Source organism: Astyanax mexicanus, chromosome 12, assembly GCF_023375975.1.
Source record: "Astyanax mexicanus isolate ESR-SI-001 chromosome 12, AstMex3_surface, whole genome shotgun sequence".
NCBI classification, from domain to species: domain Eukaryota; kingdom Metazoa; phylum Chordata; class Actinopteri; order Characiformes; family Acestrorhamphidae; genus Astyanax; species Astyanax mexicanus.
This window is the reverse complement of record NC_064419.1, coordinates 1115768-1137205: the sequence shown is the minus strand read 5'-3', so window position 1 is coordinate 1137205 and position 21438 is coordinate 1115768. Positions and strand designations below refer to the sequence as shown.

Sequence of the window (21438 nt, the reverse complement as noted above, 5' to 3'; positions counted from 1 at the left end):
AGGCAGTCAGTCTGTGTTGTGTTTGTTCAGCAGGACAGAGTCTCTCCTCGTCTATAAACACCAGAGCTTCTCCGTACAGCAACTGTCACAATATTACACTAACAGCTAACAGTGCTCTACTGCCCTCGTCCCCTCGGCAAAACACACCAATCCTCATGAAGAGAGAAAACACACACTGACCTATAATACCCCTATAATACCATTATTAATGATCACATTACGAACAGGACCTTATCTACGCCAGATTTTATAAGCAGATACAGTCAGAAACCAGCTTAGTTAAGATGCCAAAGCTGAGGGTGGCTAGAATTTCATAAAAATAATAAAACACTGCACTTAAAATATGTACGATATTCTCTAAACTAACTCGAACAATACTGAAACAATCAGGATGTATGATCTGATATTAAGGAAACATGAAATTTAAGCACTGGCATTTATTTACAGCAATGTTTTCAATAGTATGTTCAACAGTAATCTTTGAATTGTAATACTGCAACACAGCGGAAATCTATGCATCTATCCATTCCCCAGTCCTATTTCCATTTCCACACCCTGGGTTGCCAGGAATAGAACAAAACAGCAGGCAAATACAGCATGTTGTAGAATCAGCATCCTTCTAAAAAGCTCCATAACAGGAGGCAAAAAGTAAAATGCCAAATTTAGCAATTTTACCAATGCTTTTGAAAGATAGCGACGGAAAGACGAACCCAGAAGGACTACAAGACAGAGTCTGAGCTGGTGAACAGGAAAGCAATGAGCTTCAGTTTAGGTAGGTAATTCAACACAACCACTAGTAGATATGAGTATTTTCTTTTATTTGTTTTAACATTCGAGTCTCTAGTGGTCTTATATTTATAAGGAAAAGTATTTTAAAAGTATATTCCAACATCCACATGTCTTATCCACAAGTCAACAGAACTCTCCGGAAATCACAGTTTAAGATTATATCTTACTGACTTGCTGTGAAATGACCTCTTTTTAAGGAATAGGTTGGAGTCCTCAAAAACGAGGTGTGCTCAGTTTTCCTGCTTCAGTAATAATTCTGTACTGTACATTTGATTATATATTATATTATATTATATATTAACGTATCCAGGTAGATGATGATAATGATGATGTAATCAGAGAAGTAAGTTAGAAAGAAAGGGAAGTGGTTACGTACTCGCTGTAGCGTCACAGTGTACTGCTCCCACACAGTCTCCTCCATTCCTGAGGTCTGCAGAGAGAAAGAAAAACACATTTCTATTAATAAACTGTTAATAAAACACATATATAACGCATCAGTTACTGGAACAGTACATGGTTGTATGGGTAATGGCTTATGGGGTGATTTGCATATGGCTGGACCAGTAGTCAGGGTCTCATTAAAGCGTTTGTTTGATTTTAATTGTTCATTTTTTCGAGAAAAAGCAACAGAAGTAAATAAGTGTAAGTCTGTAAGTAATTGGACAGATCTACCATTGTTTATAGTTCTGTATTCTAGAACTCTGGATCTTTAAGTGCAGATCTTCACCATTATTTCTGAAGTGAATGGAACATAATTCTGATTAGTTAAGGCAGTTCACCACTAGACTGAAAGAATTTTTGGTTTGGTTGGATGGATGTAGGGGTAGCTGGGCGGGTTAATTGGATGGCTGGTTGGTTGGTTGATTGAGTGGATTATTGATGGTTGTGTGGGTGGGATTGTGGATGATTGAGTTTTTTGTTTCTTGGTTGGTTGTTTGGTTGTATGGAGAGATGGTTGGGGGTTTGGTTGGGTGGTTAGACTGGATGGTTGCTTGGTTGTACAAGTGATTGGGTGGGTGATTTGGATGGCTGGTTGGTTGGTTGGTTAGACTGGGTGGATTTATTGATGGTTGGGTAGGCAGGTTTGTGTATGGTTAAGTTTTTGGTTGATTGGTTGAATGAATTAAGGGGTAATTGGGTGAGTGAATTGGGTGGCTGGTTGGTAGGTCAGACTGGATAGTTTGTTTATGGGTGGGATTGTGGATGGTTGAGATTTTTTGTTTCTTGGTTGGTTGGTTGTATGGAGAGATGGTTGAGGGATGGTTGGGGGTTTGTTTGGTTGGTTTATCTCTAGATGGTTGCTTGGTTGTATAAGTGGATTTTTGATGGTTGTGTGGGTGGGACTGTGGATAGTTAAGTTTTTGTTGGGTTTGAAATGTTGGTTGGTTGTATGGAGAGAGGGTTCAGGGATGCTTGATTGGTGTGGTTGGTTGGTTTAGTTGGTTTAGCTCTGTATGAATCAAATGGATGGATTGATGGTGCATGGGTGAGTGGACAGATAGATCGGTTGATGGGTGGATGGTTGAATAGATGGTTGACTGTGTATGCAGATGTGAATGTGGGTGTGTGGATGGAGGTATGGATCAACAAATGCATTAATGCATAAATGGATGAATGGATAAATGGTTTATGGATTGTTGTTATTGGTCGGTGGCTATGTGAATGGATTAAAGGACAGATCAACATCGAGACATATAACAAATGTATGAATGAGTAAATGAATAAATTCTTTCTTAACATCAGTCCAGTTCAAAGTTTGTACAATTGCTTATAGACTGTAATACTACTAATATTACTGACCACTGGTCCGACTTTTCTTTGCAGTGAGTAAGGGAATGGACAGATGATAAGGAAAGGGTAGAAGTACTGGTGGAAGTAAAATCTGACCCAACTGTCCTTCTGTCTCTTTGGCTTTTTCTCATGAATTTTAGGGATTCCAGTGCATTTCTACAGCTTTTCTCTTTAATAAGTTCACCGTAACGATGGAGAGACAGAGAGAGCTGGAACACTGCGGCCTGAGATTTGGCAATATGACAAAAACAGAACTCAACCACATTTCCCCGAGACGTGCTGAGAATCGAGATCTTTATTTTTGATTTGTGAACAAGATAGAATGGATAAGATGCACCAGCAGAACCAGCAGTCACTCCACATTTAAACAGCTCTACATTTACTTCACATTTATACTAAACTAAGATAAGAAGAAGAAGAAACAGATAATTGATTAGGCCTGTCTGTCTGATTAGGTTATAACCTTTCATTATAAACATACAGTAGAGTGTAATACTGAGTGAGTCCCATTGTTATAATGTTATTATAAGTTACTAATAAGTTGAGACTATGCAGAATGATATATAACAGAGAATATATAACAATATATGGAGTATTCTCACAATTCTCACACAACTCTCTGTTCAAACCAAATTAACAAATGAAAACTCATCCTTTTTTTCCCTTTCCTCTGTATTCTGATTGGTTGTATGAACAGACCTGTGAATATTGTGGAGCTTTACACTTTCATTCTGCTCAATTATTATTATATCCATTAAAATGACAATTATTTAGTTTATCACGATTATTTATGGGACAATATATCGTGACAGACATCCAATCAGCTGCTTGCTACTTGATCAGGAATCATCATTAAACTATGAAGTGCAGTAAACACACGAGACTGTACTTTTTTTCCTCTATGAGAAAGATTTAAATGTCTCTCAGACCAAAAAATACACAACTAACACACACACACACACACACACACTCCCAACACATACACAGCTTGAGGGTATCGTTGTTCCCTGATAAACAGACAGGCATCCGGGTCGATAGTGCTGATCACAGACCCGGCACAACCCACAAACTCTACAGTCTGATCCAGAGCACAGAGATCCACAGAAATACACAGAGATCCACATAGAAACACAGAGAAACACAGAGATCCACAGAAATACACAGAGATCCACATAGAAACACAGAGAAACACAGAGATCCACAGAAATACACAGAGATACACAGAGATACACAGAGATCCACAGAAATACACAGAGATCCACATAGAAACACAGAGAAACACAGAGATACACAGAGATACACAGAGATCCACAGAAATACACAGAGATCCACATAGAAACACAGAGAAACACAGAGATACACAGAGATACACAGAGATCCACAGAAATACACAGAGATCCACAGAAATACACAGAGATCCACATAGAAACACAGAGAAACACAGAGATCCACAGAGATCCACACAGAGATACACGGCGCTGGACTCTCACACACACTATCACAGCCCTTTACCCCAAATCAGACCTTTATTTAAGGAAACATGTTTATTTAACGTGGCCACAGCTGTCAGACTGACAGAATATTCTAAATTATTACCCAGAATTCCTCTCTAATCACCACACACACACACACACACACTGTTATATCATCACCAGGCCCTTACAGTGTGTGTATTACAACTAAACACAGCATTTCTGTAATACTCTCTAAAGAAAAACAATTTATTTTTCTTTTTTATGTGTTTTTTTAAAAAGCAGATTATTATATTATTTCAATTAATTAATTAATTAATGCTTTATTAACACTTGAACTAATACTGTAATTTACTATGATCATACCAATAAAGCTTCTTTGAACTGAATTTAATTCAATTGAGAATTACAGACAAATAGAGAGAGAGAGAAATATAGAGGGATAAATAGAGAGAGAGACAGAGAGAGAGAGAGAGAGAGAGAGAGAGAGAGAGATAGAGGGATAAATAGAGAGAGAGACAGAGAGAGAGAGAGAGAGAGAGAGAGAGGGAAATATAGAGGGATAAATAGAGAGAGAGACAGAGAGAGAGAGAGAGAGAGAGAGAGAGATAGAGGGATAAATAGAGAGAGAGACAGAGAGAGAGACAGAGAGAGAGAGAGAGAGAGAGAGAGAGAGAGATAGAGGGATAAATAGAGAGAGAGACAGAGAGAGAGAGAGAGAGAGAGAGAGAGAGAGGGAAATATAGAGGGATAAATAGAGAGAGAGACAGAGAGAGAGAGAGAGAGAGAGAGAGAGATAGAGGGATAAATAGAGAGAGAGACAGAGAGAGAGAGAGAGAGAGAGAGAGAGAGAGGGAAATATAGAGGGATAAATATAGAGAGAGACAGAGAGAGAGAGAGAGAGAGAGAGAGAGAGAGAGAGATATAGAGGGATAAATATAGAGAGAGACAGAGAGAGAGAGAGAGAGAGAGAGAGGGAATTATAGAGGGATAAATAGAGAGAGAGAGAGAGAGAGAGAGAGAGAAATATAGAGGGATAAATAGAGAGAGAGACAGAGACAGAGAGAGAGAGAAATATAGAGGGATAAATAGAGAGAGAGACAGAGAGAGAGAGAGGGAAATATAGAGGGATAAATAGAGAGAGAGACAGAGAGAGAGAGAGAGAGAGAGAGAGAGAGAGAGAGAAATATAGAGGGATAAATAGAGAGAGAGAGAGAGAGAGAGAGAGAGAGAGAGAAATATAGAGGGATAAATAGAGAGAGAGAGAGAGAGAGAGAGAGAAATATAGAGGGATAAATAGAGAGAGAGAGAGAGAGAGAGAGAGAGAGAGAGAGAGGGAATCTGTCAGTTTTCACAGCAGGACTCCAGACTTCAGACCAATAAAACCCGTTGTTTCTGCAGAACAGCGGCGTGTTCATAATAAACAACAACATTCTGCTTACTTTACACACACACACACACACACACACACCCACACACACCCACATACACACCCACACCCACACACACACACACACACACACACACACACACACACACACACACACAATTTAATTGGAGGATTCTGCCTTAAGATATTTGCTCTCTGAATTCTGTGAAAACACACCATTAGTGTAGACGTGTGTGTGTGTGTGTGGGGGGGGGGGGGTGGGTGTGTTACGTTTCCTAGAGCAGTCCAAAGAGTGCTACCAACAGCACATCACACTAACCCACAGAGACAGGCTGAACACAGAGCTGCACACACACACACACACACACACACAAACACACACACCCACACACACACATAAAACTTCCCTTCCTCAAAAACTGTAAATGAAATGATGGAGTGACAGAGAAGTCAGAATATATAACTGCATTACTGACGCTGTTATATGTTATTACATTGTTATTGCCACTGTAATAATGTTAACATGTTATTACTGTTATTATTAATACTGTTCTATTATACTACTATAACTGTACTATTATTACCAAACATAACTACTGTTACATGGCATTATTACCACATTACAATGTGATTACGACTATTACCACACTGTAAATCCTGTAAACTGTATTTCTTACTGAACTAATTAAGTTAACATAACTCAAATATTTCAGAAACTTGGCATCACTTATGCTGAGAAGATCAAACTAACTCAAGAATAATTTGTTGCCTTTTTGCATTTATATCGACTCTTTAAAAAAGTGTTTTTTTTAAGTGTTGGATTTGAGTTTGTGTAACTTAAATAATTTAATGCAATCTGTTTCCTTATATTGTTTTATCTGTGAATCTCCTAATCTGTAAAGGTTCTTCACGTGAGATCAGGTCTCTCTGCAGGAGCATCTGAACTACTTCAGTCTCCCAGTTTCCTCCTAAACTCAGATTCAGTAGTTCAGATCTCTCTGCAGGTAAATAGCTCCGCCCCCTACCCCGAGTCCCTCCTGAGCAGAATCCCATAGGTCAAGCTCACGGCTCTGCAGATCTCAGCTCTTACTTAAAGAAAAGCGATCAGAATAAGGTCAGGCCTGATAAAGACCTACATTCACTGCATGATTTAATAAAACTCTAAAATATGACTTTGCAAGGTGACATTTACATGTTTATAGTGAGAAAAAATATTGCGATATGTCATATATTTTTAATTGAGATACATTATAATGCATCAAATATAGATATTTTCTTAAAATAAGCGCTCTTGTGCTCCGAGTGATCCAGTGAAGCCACTATGATCAAGGGATCGCTGGTTCGAATCCCAGTTATGCAGCTTGCCATCAGCTGTTTGAGAGACTAACCCGAGAGACTAAAATTGTGACTCTCTTCATTCACCTGCATGCAGAAGGAGCCCACCAGCCAATCCCCTTGATAGCATACAACTCTACAGTCTACACACACACACACACACACACACACACACAAACACACACACATATACACACACACACTACACATCAGAGACCATGCGTGATAGAGAAGAGATGGAGCAATTACTTTTTTGAGCGAACTGCAGATACATCACACACACACACACACACACACACTCACACACATACACACACACTGCAGACAAGAGATGCATCAAACACAGAGGCACGTACATACCAAGCAACCTAAATGAAGGCCTTAGCAACCCTAAACAAGTACACACACACATTTACACACACACAAACACATCCAGGCCGGGTGTTTATTCCCGTGGCACCAGCCCCAACCCAGCACACACTCGAACACACACACACACACCTGAGCTAAAACAAAGCCTGGCTGCAGCAGCAGAGCAGCTGAAGCGGGAGCAGAGCGGGGGATCCAGCTGATGCTGATGTAGCTGATCTGGAGCAGCTGTTAGCATGAAGCTACACAGCAAACATCCCACACAACATGACAAATCCACACCACAGCAGACCAGACCTCACCATAAACCTCATTAACCCCTAACCTTAAAGCCACAGCGCTCTAAAATTACTGATTTACTAAATCTGTACTGATTTAAACTGATTTAAACTGATTTGACTGCTGGAAAACCAACTAAATGACCTTAGTTTGTATTAAAATATGAACCCTCCTGTTTTGTTCTGGGTCAAATTGACTCTTCTTAAAGTTTACAGATCTACACTGTAAAAATTATGTGTATTATTCACTTAAAAAGTTTTACAACTTTCTGCATTTGCTTTTTTAAGTAAATTTAATTTTATGTAAATGTAAGTAACTTCAACTTGATTTCAAGACTCAATTGTTACACGGAGTAAATAAGAGAACTGAACTTCTTTTAGTAAACTTGAAGTACATTTCTGCATACAGTATTACCTAATTACAATTTCTTTTATACAATATTACTCAAATCATTTATGATAAATAATATATTATAATTCCTGAAATTTAAATATTTTTAGTTAAAACACACATAATACACTGTAGTATACTAAAAATAATGTATTAAATGCCATCTATGTGTTGAGACAGTGAGACTTGGTCTGTTTACACAGTACATCTTTAAGATTATGTAAATATTTGAATTTGTGTTTTAACTCAAATTATATATAATAATATTGTATAAATGAAGTAATTGTAATTAGGTAATACTCCAAACTCAATCATTGATTATGAAACTACTTACTATAATACTAACCGTGTACTGCAGTAGTGTATTCTTGATATTATTTAAGGGCCATTTCGTCCACCCCTGTATCTGGCCCTACCAAAATGCTAAAAACAAACAGGCTCACGCAGCTGACCATGATATAAATACACCTTCCACCTGAGGGACTCGCAGACCCAAACACCTGCTTCCTCCTGACACTCCTGAACACGAGCAGAGCCCCGAATCACTTCTGAACTGTGAAAAAGCAGATCTGAAAAGCAGAGCGGGAGCAGATGCCTCAGCAAAAACAGAGCAGAACTCTTCCTCTCTCAACTACATAATCACTGCAGATACTCATAACCTCACAACATCACAACATAACAACAACACATCCTCACAAACTCATAACCTCACAACATCACAATTTAACAATATAACATCCTCACAACATAACAACACATCCTCACAAACTCATAACCTCATATTAAAGAACCCATACATTGGATTTCTAACCCATATACAGAACCAGTCAACATTTTAGACACACCTTTTCTCATTCAGTGTTTTCTTTTTTTGTTATGATGTTTAACATTGTAACATTAAAGTGTCAGTCTGTATTATTTAGTTTCTGAACTGAAAGCAGAATCATTTCTGAGTGGAGAAGAATATGGATAAAATATTGTGTTTAATGGTACCAGTGTGCTGGAACCACCATCCCTGCTAATCCTAATATTAATATATTCATTCTAAAAACTGGGGTGTCGGGTCTTCTGCTTTTCGCAGGAGTTCTTCTCCTTCTGGTCACGTCACGCATCGTCTTTACGTACTTACGGCACACGTACAGCCTCTAAAAGAGGATCCGGCTCAGTTTTACTGAATGCAAGCGGCTGGTGGAGCAGCGGGGACTTCAGAAGAGGAAACTCAGAGCTCAGTAGCTCCTCCATTCACTCATAGTAAAACCAAAGAAACGAAGGAGTGACATTTCTGACTGAGCGCTCTCTCTCTCTCACTCTCTCTCTGACTGACATTAACACATTAAGTTAAATTAAGTAAACAAAACTGTAATTCTTAAAAACATTTTCTTTTAAAGTCAAACTTAGTCAAAGACTTACGGTAATTTATGAATTACACCTTTTCAAAGTGTATCAAATTGAGATTTGCTGCAAATTGAGTTATGCTGCATCTGTAACTCTACTGTCTACACTAACATTGTAGCCTTTATTTAGACTTATTTACACGCTATATGTCCAAATTTGTTGTTTTTTAACACCCCCTCTAGTAAATATGCAGCAGAGTATATAGTAAATTCATAGAGTAACAAATAACGTTACTTCTTTTCTATCCTGTCTGCTTGTTATTGATGCCCTAACGTGCATTTTTAAATGTGCTGAGAGAGAAGGAAACCAGCAGGTATTGACTGTGGATACTCTTTGAGACTAAGATATGCAAATGAGTTCTATCCTGATTAGTCGCCCTGTTTTATGCTGCATTTAAAAAGCAGTCCTGTCTTAAACACTCATATTTACTCCCACATATACAGCTCTTTCTTTAATTTTACCAAAATAAAAAAACCTCTGGAATATAATCAAGAGGAAGATGGATGATCACAAACCATCAAACCACCAAACTGAACTGCTTGAATTTTTGCAACAGGAGTAAAGCAGCATAAAGTTATCCAAAAGCAGTGTGTAAGACTGGTGGAGGAGGAGAACATGCAGGTATATCTTGATGCATCATCATCAAAAAAAAGAAAAAGATAACCATCCCATCTTCAGCCCTACTACAGATGCAGAGTGTGAGCAGTGCAGAGCCTACACAGTCTGCAAGATAGAGATACACACACACACACACACACACACACACACACACACAAACACACACACTCCCTCAGACGCAATAGCAAAACACTGCACACACACACACAAACATACTGTACTGAATTTTAGCATAGAATTTCAGTGCAAACCTAAAGATGAGCATCACACCAGAGTCATAGTTCAAATCCTGTACACATACACACACACTAACACACACACACTTATACAGTCCCAGAGCCTCCCAGAGCCACACACCTCTATAGCAGTGTATAATATATACGCTATGCGACACAGGGCTAGTAATAAAGTCTACAAACATGCTCATGTTCCCGCCACACACACACACACACACAGCAGACACACACACACACACACACACACCTGCATCAGCATGCATCATGCTAAAGACATCCTCTCTGTATTCCAGCAGCACTATCACTTTACTATTTACTGCTTTACTCATGCATACTCATGCATCCGCCCCGTCTACCCCATGCACACACACACATAAACAGACATAATACACACATATACACACTTATATACATATATAAATAAAACACACACAAGCACAGGCCATCTCCAGTTGCAGTTCTGCATCACCTGCTCTATTAATTTCACCTACCTACCGCACTATATACACACTATATACACTTAAGCGAAGAACACTAACAACAACCACTAACTAACCAACTAACTTTCTAACTTGACTCCAACCCCAAGTAACTAACGAGCCTACGACACCCTATAAACCACCTCTGACAGCAGAACACCCAACACATAAACCCTTCAACGCTTCAGACGCCACGAACAAAACAGAGCAAACAATCATCCAGAGCTGAGCGGGGAGGGGAGCATCCAGAGGAAATGCGATCCCGCATCTAGAGAGGAGACACCAGGCCCTCTCTCTCTCTCTCTTTTTTCTATCTATTTTCTCTATCTATCTTCTCTATCATCTCTTTAGTCCCCCCCTCCCAAACACAGCTCACTCCCTCTCTACCTCACTCCTTCTACAACACTCCCTCTATTCCCTCTCTCAACGCCTCACACCAGTTGGATCAAGCATGCGGACCTGAGATGCATGATCCCAAGCCAGGATCTTGCACCAGGAGTAAAGCAGCATAAAGTTATCCAAAAGCAGTGTGTAAGACTGGTGGAGAAGGAGAACATGCCGGTATATGTTGATGCATCATCATCATCAAAAAAAAAAAAAAAACTCAATATATACACTATAAACTCTTAAGCGAAGAACACCAAGAACAGCCAACTAACTAACTTTCTAACTTTCCAACACAAACTAACTTGATTCCGACCCCAAGTAACTAACGAGCCTACGACACCCTATAAACCCCCTCCGACAGCAGCAGCAGCAGACCCAACACCCAACACACTCCTAAACATCAACATATCAACCCTTCAATGCCTCAGAGGCTTCAGACGCCACACAAAACAGAGCAAACAATCATCCAGCTCTGAGCGGGGAGGGGAGGATCCAGAGGAAATGCGATCCCGCGACCAGGCTGAAGGAGGGTTTATCTCTCTCCCTCTCTTTCTCTCTCTCTTTCCATCTTCTCTATCATCTCTTTAGCCCCCCCCCCTCTCTCCCCACAACTCACTCCTTCTACAACACTCCCTCTACTCCCCCTCTCTACGCCTCCCACCAGTTGGAGCAGGCATGCGGACGCCGGGCTCTGGGTGTACAGGATGATGATGCTGCCGTTCCGGAGCGGCCGGCTCTCCCCCCGCACCTCGCCACGCGCCGCAGCTCCACGCCGCCTCCATGGCTGCGATCTCCGCAAGCGAACGCAGCAGCAGCTAAAGGGGAGCCAGTCCACACTCATCTCTCCCCATGGCCGCCGCGGCTCCAATCTAATTAAGAGCTGTGCCCGAGAAGATTAGGAGAGAGAGAGGAGGAAAGAGAGGGGGAGAGAGAGAGAGAGTGAGGGAGTGAGGAAGAGAGAGAGAGAGGGAGGGAGGGAGTGTGTGAGAGGGTAAGACAGAGAGAGAGAGATAAAGAGAGAGCGAGAAATAGAGAGAGAGAGATAAAGAGAGAGAGAGAGAGAGAGAAGGATGCTAAAAATAAAGCTTACACAGCCTTGGCGATTCCTGAGCGATCGGACGGCGCGCGCCCACTTTCGGCGCAGCACCGTTTTCATGGCAGCAGCCGGGGCAGAGGGGTCCGCCAGACGAGCCCAGCAGCCGTCTGCCCGCTACACACACACACACACACACATACAGAGAGAGAGAGAGAGAGAGAGAGAAAGAGAGAGAGAGCAACCTGCGCTCATCTGCATCTCTACTGCATCTCTCTAGCTCTATCTCTCTTTCACATACACACTATCTTCCCTGTTATCTCTCTATCTCTCTCTCACCCTTTTATCTCTCTCTCTTTCTCCCCCTCCATTCTTTACTCTCTCTCTCTCTCTCTATCTCACTCTCTGAATCGGACTCTTTCCCATGTTATGTAATGCGACTAATACAATACTGGCCTACATTCTTTCACACACACACACACACACACATGCAAAGACAAAGTTGTGGAGGTATGCTATATGCTCACTCAAGCTCTCAAGTGCACACACACACACACACACATGCACCACGTACACACACACACACACACACACACACACACACACACACACATAAAGGCAGTGTGTGAGCGAGCTGCAGAGGATGCAGTCTCTGCAGGACAGCGGCGTGGCCTTTAATATTTCAGCATCGTTCTCTGCTCAGGAAAAACTGTCCCTCAGCTTTAAAAGCTTTCAAACGCTCAGGAGCTCCAGAGCAAACAGCCCCAACATCCCCCCTTACACTGCCCAACATCCCGCTCTGCACCAGCCCGAAGGATGTGCTCCAGGTTTGTATTCATTACTGAAGTGCATGGACTAAATGCAATAATTCTTAATCAGAGTGCAATAATACTGTGCAATACCTCCTCTGCTGGACTCTTCGGATACTTGTATATTGTATTTTATTTATTACTTTCCCTCTTTTACTTGTGTGTACCCTGTGCCCTGTTATGATGCTGCTGGAATCCTAATTTCCCTGGGGTTGGACAATGAATCTGAAACACCTGTCATCATTTTAGTGTGGGATTTTAGGTTTCATGGTTAAATTGGAGCAGCCTGGTGTTCAGTCTTCATTAATTGCACATTGCACCAGTAAGAACAGAGTGTGAAGGTTCAATTAGCAGGGTAAGAGCACAGTTCTGCTCTAAATATTACAATTCACACAACATTATGGGAGACATACCAGAGTTCAAAAGAGGACAAATTGTTGGTGCACGTCTTGCTGGAGCATCTGTGACCAAGACAGCAAGTCTTTGTGATGCATCAAGAGCCACGGTATCCAGGGTAATGTCAGCATACCACCAAGAAGGACCAACCACATCCAACAGGATTAACTGTGGACGCTGTAAGAGGAAGCTGTCTGAAAGGGATGTTCGGGTGCTAACCCGGATTGTATCCAAAAAAATAAATAAAACCACGGCTGATCAAATCACGCAGAATTCAACGTGCACCTCAACTCTCCTGTTTCCACCAGAACTGTCCGTCACCACAATCAGTTACTGTGCTCTAAAACCAGGTGTTTCACTTTTACTCTCCAACTTCTGTATCTATCTACCTAGCTATCTAACTATCTATGTAAGATTCAGCAAAAACAAGAAATTATTTTTTTGAAAATTAAAGGATTTGAAGTGCACAGTTGTAGAAATTAATAATATTGTGTTTGTAAATACAGGACAGAACTATTGACGTGGCTGATAAATGTCTGATGACTTCCTGCGTGGGAGGCGGAGTCAGAGACGCTGCAGGGCTCGAACTGTGGAGGGAATTAATCAGAAAAACAAACTTCCTGCCTCCAATCTGCTGTAATCTTTTCTACAGCATCCTTTAATTAGAGAGCTATAACTCCACGCTGCACGGAGCGAATGTCAATCAAACCCTGAAGAGGAAGGAGACTGAAGCACAGAGTTCCTGTAGCCTCCAGCCGCGAGGTGCTGGGGGCGGGGCTTAACACAATGCCTGAGTATTAGTCCTGCTCTCCAGGAACGTCTCGCAGCGGGACACACTCGGAGAGAGTCAGCGTCTGAAAGCAGATTACCAGGACTTACGCACTGACATTCCACAGTGTTTAAAGTGATCAGAGCCCACACACACACACACACACACACACACACACACACACACACACACACACACACACACATACACACACATCACAGACCCTCCTTCTGCTAATCTCTAAACACACACACGCACTCAAGTTTCGTCCAATCTGGAAATAGCAAGCAAAAAAAACGGCTCGTTCTGAAAGGGATTGAAACTGGTAAGAATAGAGCTGTGATCTATTTATCTTTATGTAAAAGTAATTGTGTGCAAAGGACTAAAAGCCCATTTACCTATTCTAACTTCTGTAAAAAGAGATATGTGTCTAGCAATGATTTGAACAAAGAAATTCTGCATAAAGAAGTACAGTATTACGATTAAGAGAAAATAACCAAACAATACAAACAACATACTACAATGGACAATGGATAATAAAGAATCACACTCTGGCTGAAGATAAAAAACTTCCTAAATATTATTACAAAGCATGAATTAAACATGCATTGTTCTATTTAATCTGAGTCTCTCTTAGTTGTTTTAAATGACATAACACAATACACAATTGCACTGCATGACTATTTAACATTTAAACATAACACTTTTATACTGTATTTACAGAATGATCTATTATTATTATCCCCTCAGTCTCAGAGCATGAATGAGGAGCTCTTATCTAATGTTCTGGTGGATATAAGAGGAATAATGGGTGGTACGGACCTCATGTAGTGAGCTCACTCTCTCTGCACGCTCTATTGAGAGGCCTATAAATAGAGGACGCTTTTCACACTGACAGAAAAACTGAAGCTGGGACTAAAGAGCCGGTCCAGCCGAGCTCGGCCTCTGTTTGTCCACTCCACAGCGTCGCCTCATAATAAAGGCTCACTGTTATACAGAATAAAGCCGTGTACTGTAAAATACTCAGTAATAAACTGAGCAGAAAGACTGACGGCCTTCAGCAGATCTACTGCAGAACCTGAGACTCAAACTGACTTAATGGAAGAGCAGCAGAAACATCAGCTGCGCTTTAATGGTGATTAATGTAGTGATTAATGTGATGTAATGCAGTTTGAAAGAGATATTAATAATCGTTCTCTTATTCACAGACTGCATCTGTGTTGTATTAAGTAGAGGTTGGCAATACGGCCCTAAAATAATATCATGATATTTTTATGGTATTTCCACGATAATGTTATTTAAAAAAAAATAATAATAATAATATATATATATATATATATATATATATATATATATATATATATATATATCAGAAAAACACTACTGCAACAACATGAAAATTACATTTCATTATTGCGTAAAATATGATATGATATATGATATGATATGGTATGATATGGCACAACCCTAACTGAGATATATAAAAAAACACTAATTTTATCAGATTTATAACAGAAGTCAATGATCCAGAATGATCAGTTATTATTAATACTACTAATAATGCACTCCAAATATGTCCATATATTCAGGATTAAAGTAAAATAAATGATACTGAACAATATATATAATCTGTCTCTAATAGATATATAATGGGAAATGATAAGAACAGTGTGAATTTTTATTTTGCGATAGCAAAGACACACTGACACGCCCTAAATCAAGCTGCACTGAGCGCGGTTAAAGACTCGCCTATAAATCGCAAAAATAGGTCCTACTTCTTTGTTTTATAAATATAATCAGATTATTTTCTGATTTTTACACCAGGAATATTAAAACTAATTATACTGATATACAGTTTTGTGCTGCTTCCTGTAGTTTTGGAGATTTCCCGGCTCCAGCTGGCTTTGAGGATATGATGAAACTGTGAATATATTCTTTTAATAGAATCTTTTCCCACTTCCTCCTCTGTTCACTATCCGACAGAAAAGGTGCTGCATGGGCTGCTTTAAGCAACGCCAGTTACCTAAAAAACTACATCTTAAAAAATGTGGTGTTTGAGTGTGAAGAACCCAAGAGCAGTTCAAACTAAGAACCTTTATATATATGGATAATACATTTTATTTCACTCAAGGACACCGTAGTGCTAAATAGTCAAAAAAATAAAATGATAAAAAACAAGAAACAAAGATGGTGATAGTTTATCCTTATTTATTTTCCTGTGCCCTGTTTTGTTTAAGTTTGTTGTTTTTAAGTTTGTTTTTAGTTTGTTTTTTTGCCCTTTGCTTGTTTATTTGTTTATTGTTTAATAAACTCATTTTACCTGCTTTTGGTTAATAATTAGGTTGTAAATACTTTATAAACCATTAATAAGTTATTAATTCTGTTTTTTTTTATATAAAGTCAGGTTAGTAATTTAATGTTATTTTATATTTTATGTTAATATACACTCCATTATTATGATTTTTATTGGATATATGATTAATCTGGGTAGATTATTAAGTTATTATATGTATATGATAGAACAGACCAAGTAAGATAAGCATCCAGAAAGATCTGAGGTTTAACAGTATGGGTTGTAACTGCTTATTTATGGTTTATAAAGTATTTACAACTTAATTAATAACATTAATAGACTATATATAAACCCTCTATAAAGGACCCTTATTTTAAAGTGGTGCTAAATGTAATATTAAAATAGTTTAGCTTTATTCTAATGAATAAATCAGTTCCAGTTTGACTCTGAACTGTTTTTTTATTATTGGAGGTTTGGTGCTGCTGATTCTGCGCTGCTTCATTAAAAGACTGATTTATTCTTCAAAGAGGAATAAATTGCGTCGCGTCGCCGCAGAGGAGCAGCTCCAGCCTTATCACTAAATACTAACACTGCTCATACTGAGCTGCAGCTCAGCGCTAAGAGACCGACTTTCTTTTCATTTTTAATAAGAACGTACAAAAAATATATAGATGAATAATAAAATAATAATAAGAAGAATTATTTTTGTAGGTTTTTATTCATTTTGACACTTTTACCAATTAATAAAGTTAATAGACTAACCTTTTAATATCCCAGCAGACTCACCGACAAGGCACAATACATTTACCTCAGCAGTGCAATTCTGATCATGAGTTTATTTCAGCAGTGATATAAATAAACGTACCTCAGTAGTGCTGCACATCCTATCTGAGTGAAATAAATCCCACAGAGAAAGGAAGTCAGTATTTTGGTAAAGAAGAAAAAATGCTAAGGCTACGTTAGCTTAGCTAATATTACTACCCTAGCCCTGTACATCTTTCAGCCTGTTTGTAAGAGTCTGTTGCAGAGTTAGAAAAACTGACACTTCAATAAGATTAACACTAATACTAATACTAATACTAATACTACCACTAATAATAGTAATAATATCCATTAAAAGGGTTGCCAGGTTTGTAGTTTTTCTTCCAAACTGGTCTTTTTCACAAATACAGTTTTGAATAATAATATTATCTTTAAGAATATTTTTATACACTTAAATATCCTGGTACTAAATATCTGGCAACCCCAGCACAAAAAGGGGTGGCAGAACAGTGTTTTCCCAAAAAATCTTATAGCACTTCATGCTTCCTTCTGCTGACAACTTTTATGGAGATGGGGATTTCATTTTTCAGCAGGACTTGGCACACTGCCCACACTAAGAAAAAAGTACCAATTGTAATTATCATATTAGGGTACTGTTTTTTACACTTTTTTGTTCAAACTGTTCTCATTTCCCATTTTATATCTACTAGAGACAGATTATATCTGTCCAGTATCATTTATTTTACTTTAATCCTGGATATATGGAGATATTTGGAGTGCATTATTATTAGTAGTATCATGACTGATCATTCTGGATCATTGACTTCTGTTAAAATCTGATAAAATATTGTATTTTTTGATATCTTAGTGCCATTTCATATTGTGTGCAATAATAAAATGTAATTTTAATTTTTTGCAGTAATGTGTTCTTGAATTTTTTTTTTAATTCTGTGTTTTTTTTTTTTCATATCGGCAAGAGTATCGTTATCGCGAGAATATCGTGACATTATTTTAGGGCTATATCGCCCACCTCAAAGTTTGAGTTTTGATTTTACTCTAAGCCACTACAAGCCAAATAAGAAACTTTTTATTTTATTTTATTGTATTAAACACATTTTAATCAGCTATCTGTTCCAAAATCAGACAGAATTACAGGAGATCAGACACAGATCTGGTCAGACTCGAGTCTCTGAGACAGACGGACGGGATATCCGGCTCCTTTAATCCACTGAGCAGCAGGAATCTTTATTTGGAGGTGCTGATTGGACGCCGTCAGCTGGATTTCTGGATAAATAACTCCGGATTGATTCAGGCCGTGCTGACCCTCGCTCTGCTGATCATCCGAGAGAGAGAGAGAGGGGTTCACTCTGAGCTCCGGTGTAGATTTCACTCACTACATTAATAAAGCTCATATAAACACCCCCCCCCCCCCCCCCCCCCCCCCCTAAACACAGCGCTAATAATACAGCCTGAGACGACACACGGCTTAACCAGCCTGTCAGAGCAGCACTTCAGCTGTGGGAATTTACGCTAGCGCTAACAGGTTCCGGTAATGTAGACAGCTGTTAATGATACACTCACACACACACACACATATATATATAAATATATAAATATATAAATATATATACCCCCGTCTCTTAAAATAGTAGAGCCACTACATCCCATAATTGCTCTCTATCTCTGGTTTAAGACAGGGTAATGGGAGGAAGTCAGTGGAATGAAACTGAAAAATGTGAAGAAGGTAAACGATAAACTCAGATTAGGGTTGGGTATCATTGTTGATTCACTAAATAAAATAAAAAAATCGATTTGATATCGGTCGATTTAACAATATTTCAGAACAGCATAATTAAACATATTATATTAGTGAATATTATTATATTAAAATAATTAACCCAAGACAATCACAATCATATTTTTAGATCATTATTATTTAACATTTTCATAACAAAAAACAATAATTTGTTATACTTTACGTCATCTGTGTTACTGCAGAGAATAAAATACTGCAGAGAAAGTAAATACCAGGAACTGTTGATAATTGTTAATAATATGATTTAACACTTCATATAAATGATTTATTAATAAAATAGACTATTTTTAAATTGGTTTATGGTCCAGTAAAAAAAACTGAAATGCTACAAAATCCAGTGAACTTAAATGAACTTAAATGTATAGTGTGTAAAAAGTAAAAAAAACTTTTTAGGAAATGGATGCAAAAATCTTTGTCTGTAGTAAAGCAGGGCTGAACCTGTTACTACTGCAGTAGCATTTCCACACTTCCACACTTACATCATCATAATCACTAGAAAAAGACACAAAGACACAAAAACACAACGTTATTTTCTTTAGAGGAATTACAGATGAAGTCAGAGAGCGGTGAGTACTGTTTCCTACACCTTCAAATAAAGACTCTTAGAAACTGGAGAAAAAAGCTGCAACAGGAAGACGTCTGGCTGACCCACATGGAAACAGCAGCTTTAGCCTTTAGCTCAGATTTAGTTCAGATTAGTCTCAGTTTCAGCAGAGAAGAGAGTTAGAATGAGTTAGTCAGTCCAACAGGTGAAGAATATATGTGCAGTGTTTTCAGGTAAGCATATCATGATGTCACTCAAAGCACATCAAATATATCGTCATATTTCCCACCAATACAAACAGCCTCACACTGAATCCTGACACCGGAGTTTAAACCCGCTAAACCGACCCGACAGCTCCTCTCAAATTCTACTATAAACAGCTCAGATTTCCACCACAAACAAACAAAATGACTCAGGTAAAAACCATCAGCAGCTTCCCGCCCCAACACACTCAGTCCAGCTGTGCAGAGACCACGGCCTGCGAGTGTGTGTGTGTGTGTGTGTGAGCAGCAGTAACTGTGATGAAAGTGGAGAAACACTGGGGAGTGGTGGAGGAGTGGTGGAGGAGTGGAGGAGTGGTGGAGGAGCGGTAGAGGAGCGGTGGAGGAGCGGTGGAGGAGCGGTGGAGGGGCGGAGGAGTGGTGGAGGAGTGGTGGAGGAGTGGTGGAGGAGTGGTGGAGGAGCGGTGGAGGGGTGGAGGAGTGGTGGAGGAGCGGTGGAGGAGCGGTGGAGGAGTGGAGGAGTGGTGGAGGAGTGGAGGAGGAGCGGTGGAGGAGCGGTGGAGGAGTAGAGGAGTGGTGGAGGAGTGGAGGAGGAGTGGTGGAGGAGTGGTAGAGGAGTGGAGGAGTGGTGGAGGAGCGGTGGAGGGGTGGAGGAGTGGTGGAGGAGCGGTAGAGGAGTGGAGGAGTGGTGGAGGAGCGGTGGAGGAGTGGTGGAGGAGTGGTGGAGGAGTGGTGGAGGAGTGGAGGAGTGGTGGAGGAGCGGTGGAGGAGTGGAGGAGTGGTGGAGGAGTGGTGGAGGAGCGGTGGAGGAGTGGTGGAGGAGCGGTGGAGGAGCGGTAGAGGGGTGGAGGAGTGGTGGAGGAGTGGAGGAGGAGTGGTGGAGGAGTGGTGGAGGAGCGGTGGAGGAGTGGAGGAGTGGTGTAGGAGCGGTGGAGGAGTGGAGGAGTGGTGGAGGAGTGGTGGAGGGGTTGAGGAGTGGTGGAGGAGCGGTGGAGGAGTGGAGGAGTGGTGGAGGAGTGGTGGAGGAGTGGTGGAGGAGCGGTGGAGGGGTGGAGGAGTGGTGGAGGAGCGGTGGAGGAGTGGAGGAGTGGTGGAGGAGCGGTGGAGGAGTGGAGGAGTGGTGGAGGAGCGGTGGAGGAGCGGTGGAGGGGTGGAGGAGCGGTGGAGGAGCGGTGGAGGAGTGGAGGAGTGGTGGAGGAGCGGTGGAGGAGTGGAGGAGTGGTGGAGGAGCGGTGGAGGAGTGGAGGAGTGGTGGAGGAGTGGTGGAGGAGTGGAGGAGTGGTGGAGGAGTGGTGGAGGAGTGGTGGAGGGGTGGAGGAGCGGTGGAGGGGTGGTGGAGTGGTGGAGGAGCGGTGGAGGAGCGGTGGAGGAGCGGTGGAGGAGTGGAGGAGTGGTGGAGGAGCGGTGGAGGGGTGGAGGAGTGGTGGAGGAGCGGTGGAGGGGTGGAGGAGTGGTGGAGGAGTGGTGGAGGAGTGGAGGAGTGGTGGAGGAGTGGTGGAGGAGCGGTGGAGGAGTGGAGGAGTGGTGGAGGAGCGGTGGAGGAGTGGAGGAGTGGAGGAGTGGTGGAGGAGTGGTGGAGGAGCGGTGGAGGAGTGGTGGAGGAGTGGTGGAGGAGTGGTGGAGGAGCGGTGGAGGAGTGGAGGAGTGGTGGAGGAGCGGTGGAGGAGTGGAGGAGTGGTGGAGGAGTGGAGGAGTGGTGGAGGAGTGGTGGAGTGGTGGAGGAGTGGAGGAGTGGAGGAGGAGTGGTGGAGGGGTGGAGGAGTGGTGGAGGAGCGGTGGAGGAGTGGTGGTATTTTTAGGGCATTCCTGGCTGGTTCACGGTTGTGGTGAAGGCTGCAGTAACTGTTGTGCGAGAGCTGGGAGTG

The 21438-nt window shown here is 40.9% G+C and overlaps 1 protein-coding gene across 10 annotated transcripts in view; it reads right to left on the bottom strand.

Annotated features, from left to right (window-relative positions):
• LOC103035951 (tight junction protein ZO-2) overlaps positions 1–21438 on the bottom strand; it is a 117848-nt gene that overhangs the window by 38813 nt on the left and 57597 nt on the right. For 5 of the 10 annotated variants that reach the window (XM_049485821.1, XM_049485822.1, XM_022670579.2 and 2 more), the window contains one exon: positions 1166–1219. In XM_049485821.1, the coding sequence (XP_049341778.1) occupies positions 1166–1210 (45 nt within the window). In that variant the 5' untranslated portion in view covers positions 1211–1219. Of the gene's footprint in view, positions 1–1165; positions 1220–2676; positions 3759–11678; positions 11782–12020; positions 12120–21438 lie in introns of those variants that run through there. The other 5 variants (XM_049485816.1, XM_049485817.1, XM_049485818.1 and 2 more) reach the window with 4 other exon arrangements.